General features: G+C 45.1%; 1 protein-coding gene across 3 annotated transcripts in view; it reads right to left on the minus strand.

The window, feature by feature from the left end:
- The window catches only part of rapgef6 (Rap guanine nucleotide exchange factor (GEF) 6), a 111,268-nt gene extending 104,862 nt beyond the window's left edge, over positions 1–6,406 (minus strand). For all 3 annotated transcript variants that reach the window (XM_069174914.1, XM_069174913.1, XM_069174912.1), the window contains exons 1-3: positions 6,340–6,406; positions 5,502–5,558; positions 1,054–1,137 (exon numbers count right to left, since the gene is read on the minus strand). In XM_069174914.1, coding sequence (XP_069031015.1) covers positions 1,054–1,137; positions 5,502–5,558; positions 6,340–6,377 — 179 coding nt within the window. In that variant the 5' untranslated portion in view covers positions 6,378–6,406. The remainder of the gene's footprint in view (positions 1–1,053; positions 1,138–5,501; positions 5,559–6,339) is intronic.
- Between the last annotated feature and the right edge of the window lie 5,929 nt (positions 6,407–12,335).

Here is a 12,335-nt window from a genome sequence, read left to right on the forward strand (position 1 = left end):
TGAATCTCTCGAAGCTCCTCCTTCGCTGACAAAAGACAGGACGGAGCTTCTTGAATATCGAGACTTTCAAGCTTTCCACATTGCTCGCGCCGTCGATGTGACGATAACGTCAGAATCGATATTTGAGGCATGCACTTCCTTCAAATTTGCGGCCAGACAAAAAAAGCTCATTCCCGAAAAGCGGTAACTTCCTGGAGTCCTGGCATCGCTGTGATCTTGGCAGGCAACCAGCGGTCGCAGGTCAGTGCACCCAGTCGAGACAACACAACCACCCGTAAAAGCGCATAGCCTGGTCTTTGTATGGATTAAATGAACCACATACAGCAGGTTTGCACGCTAACTACAACGCTATTTCCGTTTTGTTTTTTTTGTTTTTTTTATGCAAAGCTAAGCGAAAAGTTGGACTGGGCTGCACTTGACTGCATGTTCTGGGATTTAATTTAATGGTCTTTGTGAAATTTCTTGTCCGCTATGTTATTTAAATTGAAGCCTTTATGTTTACTGTGATGCAGCAGGCACTGAAGGAACTAATGAAAAAAAGTTAAAGAAAGTAAAGATTTGAGTTTTTTTGCGTCATTTAAAGTATGGAAAAAAAAAAAATAAACACCCTGCAGAAGTATGTGAGACAGAAATCTGTCCAACGTGGACTTACGTTACACAAGCGAGATATACAAGTGTTGTTTTTGTGCGTTTAAGTGTACAAACACACAATTCCCTCACATGTCAGTAAACCTGTCTTTTCATACCTTACAGCTCGGTGACATGCCGTCTCCTTTGTCATGTTACAGATGAACACACACACACACACACACACACACACACACACACACACACACACACACACACACACATAAACACACACGCATCCAGACTCCATCTGATGAGCTGCCAGGTTGTTGAAGCTTCACATGTGATGTCAAACAAATCCTACCTCTTCTCACAATACAAGACACCTCCTCGTCTAACCCCATCAAGATGTTGTTCTCTTGTTTTCTGTGTGTGTGTGTGTGCGTGTGTGTGTGCGTGTGCGTGTGTTTGTGTGTTGGTACATACCAGCACCTTGCCAGGTACATGTGCTCCTTGACGAAGACCGATCCTGAGAGCAGGATGTACCAACAGGTAGCGATGCTGTCTGGGCTGAAACAGAAAAAAACACAACACGGTGGTGTGAGAGTGCAGTCTGTGATTCATAACAACGTACAGTCGCATGTGTTTGAACGTGCACACTGTGGGAAATGTCAGTTTGGCGCTTGCGTTACATTTCATAATTAGGAATGAATTAACTGTTGTTGTTGGGGTTTTTTTTTTTTTTTTTTTTTTTTAAGTAAATGGGATTAATTTCTTAAATCCAGCTCACCAGTTACTTTGGGTTGCAGTTCTTTTAGGTGCAGTTTTATTTTCGAACAGTAACTTCCACACCTCCAACACATGTATCCCACAAAAAAATAGATGCTGTTTTTTAAAAACTAAATTATAAACTGAAGCACTGAACGTGCTTTTAGTTTAAATCTGTTTAATGTTGTACACTAAAGTGTTAAACTGCAGCAAAAACAATAATACATTTTAAGTATAAAGATACACTGGCTTTTTGTTGGTGCACTGTTTCAGTATGTTCTGCTCTGCGCTGCATGTGTTTGTGCTGTTTTTATGAATCGGTGGGCAGGCCTGTCACAATCATTACATAATCGCCCGATCCAAATTATGTGAGCCAACTGCAATGATTTTGCATAATCGTTTCCATTCATCTGTACAAAAACAGCTGGATGGAACTAACACAAATGCCACATTTCCATCATTATTTCCGTGACATTTTCCACCATTTGAGGTTCGCCCGGTGCTTTTAATGATGTCATCTTGTTGCGCCTCCTTCTTCTTTCGGGGTTTAAAGACATACCAGTGGAGAACAAATGTTTATCTCAAGGCGCTCAACTTCTAATGTTCGACCGACCACATTTTAATGAGCATCTACTGACATTACGTTAATGGATTTAGTTGGAAAACCAGTCACCGCAGCCAATAGATGGCTCTTCTTCATGAGCTGCATGTGCATTATTAAACTATGACAAAGGCTTAAACTACCACTGTGGTATAAAATGAATAGAAAAAGACAATTAAATCATCAACTGCAATTATTTGCATGATAATCGTCAACAAAAATGTCATGTTGGTGACAGCCCTGTTGGTGAGGTACAAGACAGTTTGTGCACCTGAGGCTGTTCTGTTCACTATGGATGGCTGGCTGTACATTTATGGCTGAATTGGGTAGCGAGAGAGAACAATTCAACACGAGCCAGACTTTGAAAAATGCAGGAGTCATGTCAAGAGAACTGAAGGGCGAGAGCTCTGAAAGAATAATATAAAGCGCTCTGGAGCTTTGAATGCAAAGTGTTGCATTTTGCATCCGCATAAATGTATTCTTAGGATATAGAACCACTATAAAAAACGTGCTATTCCTGCAGGGTGGGTGGGGGCGGGGGGGGGAATCCATTAATAACCGGCAGCCACGCTAAAAGCCCCGGGACCAACAGCGCTGTCACGTAATCCGGCGTGAACGTCGCGACAGCAGCAACACGGAATTCTTTTATCTGTACACAGATTCAAACAAGTGCGCCGTACGACTCTCCGCAGTGTTTCATGCGCGCCGTGCGCGCTTCCCGCGTTTACCCCACGCATCAGTCTAATTAGCTGCCTAATGAGACGGGTGCTCGAGTCAGCAGCAAGCGAGGAAGCAATCACACGTGAAGAGGTGAGTCGGGGGGGAGAAAACACAGTGTCTGCGCGTTTGGTTATGAATATGAAAAAAAAAAAAAAAAGAGAGACTGGGAGGAAAAGACTGAGAAAGTGTTTGAAGATTAGAGATGAGAGATGCACCATAGTGGGGGGGGGGATAATTGGACAAAGATGGAAACATTATGATGCAGAAAACAATTTGATTTATGGATACTAATAAATTCTAGCTGCATTGAAGTATATGGGCACATGTTATTTCCATTTACTTTAACATCACAAACAACTTTTCTAAATGGGGTAGATTTCATTTGTCTACAATATTATGTAGATGTTACGCATTTATGAGGTGACTCAGTTTAACAAATAAACTGGAAATGAATGAACAACTTTTTAAACGCAGGAGTACGTTTGCTCGACGACTACAGCAGTTTAAATGGAAGTCTGCAGTTCAGAAGGAACGTTCAAATTTCTCTTCCGTGATAAATCAAACCTCTGCAAAGTTATGCGAGCAGACAACCAAAAGCTGCGCCAGAAAATTCAGATTTAAAAAAAAAAACGTGGCCACACACGCCGTTCAATCTGACGGTTAAATCTGTTGAAAGATTGATCAAATGATCTTTAATGGTGCATCTTTCCTGCTGGCTCCGTCTCCAACGTTCATCTTCGGTGCAGATGAATGCTGACGGGTTTTTAATATCGCAGACGTCTCCTCAGCATTCATTTACCTGGTTTCGAGGTTGGATGTATTTCATTCATCAAGCCACTTCCTCTTTTAAAAAAAAACATACTGAGTTTTACACACATTTTTCAGTCGAGTGGAACATGACGCAATAAACTTACAACACTTCAGGTGGAAATGTGAAATTGATCTGGTGGTGAAGAGAGTCAAGGAGGTTTCACCTTCCCGTGTATTGGGCCTTTCACTATATTAATATGAGTATTAGTATTTCTGGGCAATTTTTAAATTTATGTGTTTTCTTTTGAGTCTTTGTCTTCATCGTTTTTTTTTTCCCAAACTCTCTGATCATAACACAAGCCAGCCTGTTTCCTTAACTGGTTTGGGGAACTCGGTTGTGCGCAACCTGATTTAAGTGGAACCTTCACTTCATGTATTGAATGTGGGGAATACGCGGCCCCGACCCGCTGGGAGCCCCCCCCGTATTTCCTCAGCCAACCCAAATGTTGGAAGCACAAAGCTGAAACTATAGAGATTATTTTGTCATCGTGACATTATATGGGTAATTTTTCACAACTGCCCATCTCTAGTGATAAATTGATAAAAAAAAAAAAAAAAAAAAAAATTAAAAAATGGGCAAATTACACAAAAATAATCCCGTTGATGTTTTTTGCGGTTTTCTTTATCGTTGAATGTGGCGAAGGAAAGCAGAAATCTAAACATAATTGCGTTGGGGTTTAAGTGAGGCCAACCTGACGAACTATTATTGCGGTTTCATTGGGGAGACCTTGATTGCTGTCATCTGCTGCCGGTATTGTGCGTGTGTGTGTGCGTGTGCGTGTGTGTGTGCGTGTGCGTGTAAGAGAAGGCTAATTGGACACGGCAGCCACTTCGGTCAGGGTTAAGGTACTTAGGCCTGTCCTCTGGTCGAGAGGAAGGAGAGCGTCGGGGAGAGAGATTTTTTGTTTGTTTTTTTGTACGTGTTTATTTGATGCTAAATGAAACCACCGAGAGTCTAATGTAGTTCTAGTGAGCATGACAATACATCAACAGCATGCGGAGCTTCTCTCTTATCCTTTCATCTGTCTCTGTCCTCCTCCTATCTCTCACACTTCCTTCCTCATCCCTCTTCCACCTCGCCTTCTCGTTCCTCCTCCCCTCGGCTCACTTCTCGTCTCGCCTCCCTCCCGACGCCGCTCTCCCCCTTCCACCTTCTTCCCTCTTTAACATATCCGCCTCTTGTTTTCTCTCCTCCTCCGCGTATATTATTTTAATATACCTCCTTTATGGCTTTTCATTTCATTCGCTTTGAGTGAGAAAAACATATGAAATGAAAACAAACACACACACACAAAAAAACAACAAAAAAACAACAACACCTCCAGCGGAAGACTGGCTGATTCAACAGCAGCTTCGTGTCAGGTTTAACTTATAATATTTTCTCTGGCTGAACACTGAACTCAAAGTGAGGTGTTGGGTAGATCTGATCATACGCCAAGCAGATGTTACCTGGCTTTAACAGATGTTCGGGATTTCTGCAAAGCCGGTCGTGGTCTATTTCAGGCCACTTTTAAGGATAGGTTTGGGAGCATCGTACTTTTTCTTCACTTTCGACGAATCCCTTATTTTTCTGGGCCTTCGAGCTCGGTTGCTGTCCAAAACGCATTCAGACACGCCAGTGAGTCACATGAACATGGACACAAATACACTATTTATTCCTTTCTGATGGATATTTGCTAAACGCGACGGTGACCTTAGTAGATTATTTAATCTTTTTTTTTTTTAAAAAAGACGGGAGTTTCATTTTGTGTAATTTTTTTTTTAACTTACTTTACAGATTGATTTCGGCATGTCGTCTTGGCTGAAGTCATTTGATCTTTTAAAGCGGACGTGGTCTGGCCTAATCCTCATCCCCACCGATCTCACACAACCAGTCTGCTTGACCACACACACCTAAGGAGGTTAGGACCTAGGCAGCTATAGAGTGGTAATGTTAAAGCTACTGGAGGGGAAAAGCTGCAGTTCATGGAGGGGGTGAGGAGGAGGGGGGGGGGGGGGGGTGCATTTCCTGCTGAGTGTGAGAGTTGGCACTTACTAGAACAGGATGTGGTTTGCCTCGTGTCTCTCATACCTGGCTGAGGTGCACATCGACCTAGAGACAGAAAGACAAAGACATTAACTTTCTCAAAACATCTCATGATATATTTCTAGCTTTTACAATCCATCACACATCCATCTCTCTTCTTTTTTCTTTCCTCTGGAGGCACCAAATTCTCTCATTTTTGGCACCATCATTACCGTCTGTCAGCTCGGAGTGTTAAGGTGACCCGCCGCTCAGTTTCTGGCTGCAGCCCAAACTACATTTCTATTTCTTCAGCCCGAGTTGCGTCTTCGATTTTGGTCCGAAGAACTCACCAGGGTTCGTGTGTGCAAGTCAAATGAGCTCATAATCTGTCTTGATAATTGGATGGAGGTTTGGTAGCACAGTACTGCTACAATTTATCTGTTATTTACGGAGCACGCAGTCGATTCGATGTCTGTTACAGTCTCCTCGTGTCCCTTTTGTTAACACTAAAGTTGAAATGTCATCCTTGTCACCTGCTCAAACTAATCAAACTACCGAAGGCAACATTACTGAATGAAAGAAGAACATTTCAAAATGGTTGGGAATGAACACATGAATGTCTAAAAGAAATGTGGAGGTCCAATGAATGATGAAGCCAGGGAGGGAAAACCAATAAAAGGCATCCGCAAAGAAATTCTAAGTGCTGCATATAACAATTCATGTAGATTATAGGCCTATAGGCTACTTTTAAAGTTCATTTGATGACGTAATATTGTGCCTGATATCTCATTTAACAGCGAGTCGAACACAAAAGTTAGAGTTCAACACTTTTGGTTGAAAGTTTTGAAGTGAAATGAAACCGACTCACCTTAGCTGATGTTCCCGGAGGTGAGAGAGGACGTCCATGTTGTAGAGGTGGGAGTAGATGGTGTGCAGGTCCTGAGGGACGGGAAGACAATAAAATCAATATTAATGAATGGCATCCACCGGCAAAAAAATGATTACAATACATCGCCATGAACTCGCACATCCTAAGACATGGCACATGCGGTAATATATGTAGTATATACATATATATATTTATATATACACATAGTATTGTGGTTGACCTCTGCAACTGACTGGAAAGCCACTTAGCAACGTTCAAACGATAAACAGTGCACGGACACACGAGTTTGTAACATCTGCCAGCCGCTGCGGCGGCGTTAAAAGATCGAAAGCTTTGAAAGAAAGACAGCTCGTTGTTCGGAGCGAGTGGAACGCCTCGGCAACGTGTAAATCGCGTGCCGCGCTGCTCAACAGAAGCCGCTCGGACTGCGCCAAATACTGCCTCTCAAATTGACACCTTGGAACCAGACAGGCAGGCATACCGCTTTACGCGGGCGTAGATATATCCACCACCCACGGCCTTAAAATAGTGCTCTATCAGGGCCAGCTGTCAAAACATTAAGGGGATGACAGAGTGCGCGTGTGGAAAGCCTCGCATAAGCATCTGTAGGATCAAACAAACAAGAGCGGCCGCTGAGGCCGCGAGGCAACTGCTTTTAACAGGTGGACTGCATGGCTGGCTCACACACACACACACACACACACACACACACACACACACACACGTCGATATGTTACTAATAGACACGCGCGATATCGATCCCTTCTCAAACTCTCTGCAAAAATGTCAAACTTTTCCTTGAAAGCACAGTTTGAATGCTCGGCCGAAGTCCACTCGTCGTGCCAGGAGCCAAAAGTAAAAGGTCCAACTTCCTGCATTTATAGTATGTACGTTTCCCGCGTCGCTCGAGCGGTTATCTAAAACCAAAGCATTTGAAGCAAAGGAGCACTTTTAGACCAAAAAATAAATGATCGGAGTCTGATAAAAAAAAAAAAAAGAATCTCTAACAATCCTCCCTCTTTAGGATAAAAACCAAAGCACACCTGCAGTTTAGCAAGAACGCACAAAGAAGTTAGGACATCTGCAGTGGCCTAATCTGAAACTAATAAATCAGAAAGTCCCTCGAGGACTAAAATCCTAACGTGTGCTGCATTTTCCCCGCAGCTGCGTTTGTTTACACGCAGTTTAAAGCAGATCGTGGATTTGCCGTTCAGTCGGTAATTTATTGTGTTTTAAGTGTTTCATGCGAAAACTAACAGCCTTAGAGAAACTCCCTGCGTGCTCTTGAGGGTGCGTATCTTAAAGTGAACTCCGACACAGACGCTCCAACCTTTTTTTTTGGGGGGGGGGGGGGGGGGGGGGGGGGGGGAGGAAGAAAATGATGGGATTGTATATTTAACAGCCAATATACTTTTTTTTTTTCTCTCTCTCTCGGAGACGACTCAAAAACAAACTCTTTTTGATTTGTAAATCAATGCGTTTTTGTTGTTGTTGTTGTTTTTTTTATGGCTTATGTTGCCTTTACATTATTTCATGCCTTTCGCGCTTCGCGCGCAGCGCCGTAAACTGCCTCGAGGTTGAGCCGCGCGACGCAAATCGCGTCGCTATTTTAATGCCGCCGCGTCAAGATTGACGAACGCCGACTTTTGCGCCCGACGACATGAATTTGATCGGCGTCGCGAAACGGGAACTATTCGTTTCGCGGCGGCGTAGACGCAGCGACATCCTCAATGCAGCAGAGAGAGACAAAGACGAACAGCTTATTGTGAAAGAAGACTGTAGTTTCTACTGTGTGTGCGTGCGTTGTGCGTGTGCGTGTGTGTGTGTGCGTGTGTGCGTGTGCGCGTGAACATGTCATGTGTGCGCTGGTAAATTGAGTCACGCAGTGGGAGCCGGCGGAAGCTGAGATCAACACTGGGTAACGGGGAGCCTTTAATGCAACGGACCAACGCACCCCCTGATGTGCTGTTAGCTCGATCTGACACAGGAAGGAAGGGCCGGGTGAAAGAGGAGGAGGAGGAGGAGGAGGAGGAGGAGGAGGAGGGAAGAGAGAGGAGAACGGTGGCAGGGGGCGGAGGGGGGGTTCGGGGGTGTCCGGAGAGGAGTCAAGACAACGGAAAATACTAAGAGAAACAAGACGGGGGAGGGAGAAGGGGATCCAAACCGCAGAGGCGAGAGGCGGTATCGGGCGAGTCCCGGCCCGCCGGGCTTGTCCCGCGCATTCGCTGGGAATTTGTTGCGCTGACGACCCGAGCGCCGCCTCGGCGCCAGCAACGCCAGAAAGAAACGCAACGGGAGCCGTTTGCAACGCCCGCCGCTCCGCGCCGCCGGACGCACGGTGACCGAAAGGACGAACGCTTCCCGAAGCTCGCGAGGGACAGGTCCCGTGGCGGACAATTTCAGTTCCCCGATTCCGCACCGTGCGACTCCCGCCGCGCGGCGTTGCGTTCAGGGGAATCGGAACGCGCGGCTCGTCTTTCTCGCCGCGGCGGCCCACGCTTTCGACGTTCGCCGGTTATTTCCGCGCCTCTGGAGTATATAAATGTGTATAACTTGACTCTCCCCAGATGTTTCCTGAAGAGAAACCTTATTTCCATCTAAGAGTTCAATCCCCCCTCCCTCCCCCCCCCTCCCACAAAAAAAAAATATTTGCATATACGTAGATTCTGGATGTTTCAAGGAGGAAAAGGATTTTTTTTTTTTTTTTTTTTTTTCCCCCATTCTTTCATGAATAAAAACATTTAATTTCGTCCTATCTTTTAATTAAGTCTCAACGAGGCCGTGGAGGTGTAACGCAGTGACGTTCAACGGCGGCAAAATTGCACCCTTCGAACCGGGGCCGTGAAGTTAATTCAACAACTCTCTAAAACGGTTGAGACGTGGCCCCCCGGGGTCATTCCCGGGGTCGCATCCGACCGCGGCGGGATAATCCGTTCGAACCAAAAGACTATACGCAAGATTATAGATGGCAGGAATGTCCGAGGGAAGGGAAGGGATCTCCGCTTTGTCCTTTCAATCTGCGGTGTCCCCCAAGAGAGAGAGAGAGGACGGTAACGTGACCGCGCCGATCTCTTCTCAGTGTGTACGTACGGTGCTCGGATCGTCCCTGAAACCATCCCGATGTTTTAATGGAACGGTGCCAAAGCGCCCCCCCCCCACCCCCCCCCCCCCGCCACCACCACCACCACCACCCAACCAAGCAAACCCCGACGTAATCAAATTTGACCGACACACAATCTTGTTCAGTTTTTTTAAGTACGCACAGGATTCCAGTTTAGCTGAAACCGCCAAAACGTCCTCCGATGGGTCCGATTTGATGAGCGACGGAGACGAATCTTTCCTGTCCGTGTCCTTCGTGTCATTCCCCGAAAGCCCCCCCCCCCCCGGGGTCACGCATTGTCGTCCGCGTCGTCCCGCCCTCCCCAGAGGCTCGTGCGGTTTGGCCGAACGACCCCGTGTCTGATTAGGACGTCGGATGCTCAGGGGAGACATCCGTTAACTCATCGGCCCGGCCGAGACCGCAGCATTTCATTCGGGGTCTGATGCAGACAAAAATCAAGACACTTGGAAAAAAAAACAAAAAACAACTCTGAACTATTCCAGATTTTTAGGGGTGAAATGTAAACGGCCTCGGATCGGCATTGCGATGTTAAATTGTGCCTCGCTTTTTTTTTTTGGGGGGGGGGGGGGTAGACGCTTCAGCTCTAATTGCAAGTCAAAGTACTTCCAGATGGATGCTGATTAAAAAAAAATCAACTATATCGAAATCAAAATATTAAAGCGATATCGCGGATTTCCGTGCTTTATTTGACCCTCGACACGGCTGCAAAGCTCTTGAGCACAAACGGGACGTCGGCTGAGAGGAGACCGTCTATCTGGGTCGGCGCCAGGTTTTCAACTAACTACAGGAAGGTCCTGAATTCAGATCCAAACTAATAAATGAGAGAAATGGAGCTGATCCGCAGAGCTGATCAGTGATGCACTGAGCCTGTGCTGCTTGTGTGTGTGTGTGTGTGTGTGTGTGTGTGTGTGTGTGTGTGTGTGTGTGTGTGTGTGTGTCTTTGTGGGAGACTCAGGTAGCTACAGTGCTGCTGCCACCTCCTGGCAGAAATATCACTCCATAAGTAACTAATAGACTTTGCCCAAACAGATTGTCTACCTGCTGACACATTTAGTCTAAGAAGCAAGAATAATATTCTACCATTATGACGGCAGAAATCCAGACTGCAAGAGCACATAAATAAATTTAAAAAATATATATATATATATATATATATAAAAAAAAAAAAGACCAAACGTGTTTTATTTGCTAATTTCAGGAAATTACAGCAGAAGAAAACTGACGCGGAAAGCACTGTCGTACGGGACATACCGTTTATAGACTTTAAATCTAACTAATTGTCGAAGCTACTTTATCCATGTTTTACAGCAACAGCGGATTTCTGTGTGTTTTTCTTTTTTTAAATAATCGCTCCTGTAACCTTGACAGGATCCCGACGCTTCGACGCGACTCAAGTATGTCTATTACTCATCCATAAACAAGCTGCAGCGGCACACAACCCGCAGCAGTCAAACAAAAGCGAGTTGTTGCGCTTCTGTAAAAGAGCTTCTTGTCCCACCCACCGACCGCGTTGCTCCCTTTCCCATCACGAGGCGGGCCTTTTACCAGAGAATTCCTGATATCTGGAGGTACTCCTACACGGTGATGAGCAAGCGGAGGTGAAAAAAAAAAAAAAAAAAAAAAAGAACAGAAAAGCCGCTGTTGTGCAAAAAAAAAAAAAACAACAACCTGTCAACTCTGGAAGCTCTCATTTTGTCATGTTCTTGTTTGCAATCACCTCGGCGTCACTAAACCCCCCCCTCCGGGCCCCTTCGTGGAGAGTTCAGTCGAACCCCTCAGCCCGCCCGCCCGCCCGCCTCCACCAGAATGTACAGTATGCCGGGTCGAGCCCGTCCGCTGACAAGAGGGAGGATATTGTACAACGTGTCCATTCAAGCTGGAATGAGCAAACAGCTTGGCTGACATCCTGCCTTCAGAAACGTGAACATGATGTGGACTGCTGACGCCCCCCCCCCCTCCCCTCCCCCTCCCCCCAGGCTCTGTGTCAATATTGTGCATAAAGCAAAACGGGGCCTAAAGCTAGAGACACAAAAAAAACCAAAAAAAAAATGTACCCGTTTCAATACGTCACTCCGAAAAGTCTTTAAAAAAAACAACAACAACAACAACGTTTCGATTGAATATGAGAAAACATTAAGTTGTGGATCATTTGTCAGAATAGATTAAAAGAAGAGAAGCGAATCGGGAAATATTTTCAAACCGGGGCGCACGGTTACATCTTCAAAATATCGGCAACGCATACAATCGCGCCGATGTCGTCGCTATTCGAGTAGAAGCTTTTTTTTCCCCCAAAAAATACAAGTTGGATTTAAGTTATTTTTCTGTCTAGTCTTATATTTATATCATTTTTATTTTTTTAATATTCACATAATAAACTATACATCCTGCATGTTGGGGCGTTTTCGTTCTATTTCAGCTTTTGAAGCGTTTTGAATTTGACTATCAGGCTCCAGGTAAACTCGCCTGAGCTTTATTGATGACTTGGGGAGGTCCCGTCTCGTCGTTAGTTAGTTAGTTAGTTAGTTAGTTAGTTAGTTGGCGTACGGTCCGATAAGGAACCACAGCGGCGCTTGTAAATCCTGAGAGGCTTTCTGTACGAAGACGAGTCGGTGAAGAACATACAATAAGAACCCGAGAGGGGTTGTCAGGACTTTTAAAGGCCTTGCTTCGGCTGAAACGACTCGTTTCGAGACTCCGTTTCGAGTCGGCCGTCGCATGTAGACGCTACCGAAGAAAGTTGCGCGTTTATCCATGACGGAGCAAAAAAAAAAAAAAAAAAAAAAAAAACTCCGGGAAGGTTTCCGCGCCAATGAAAACGGAGGAGTTGGGTTTATTAAAAAAAAAAAAAAGCCCA

Source organism: Embiotoca jacksoni, unplaced genomic scaffold (assembly GCF_022577435.1).
Source record: "Embiotoca jacksoni isolate LCO1_2020_lvr unplaced genomic scaffold, fEmbJac1.0.p SCAF_62, whole genome shotgun sequence".
Classification (NCBI taxonomy): Eukaryota; Metazoa; Chordata; class Actinopteri; family Embiotocidae; genus Embiotoca; species Embiotoca jacksoni.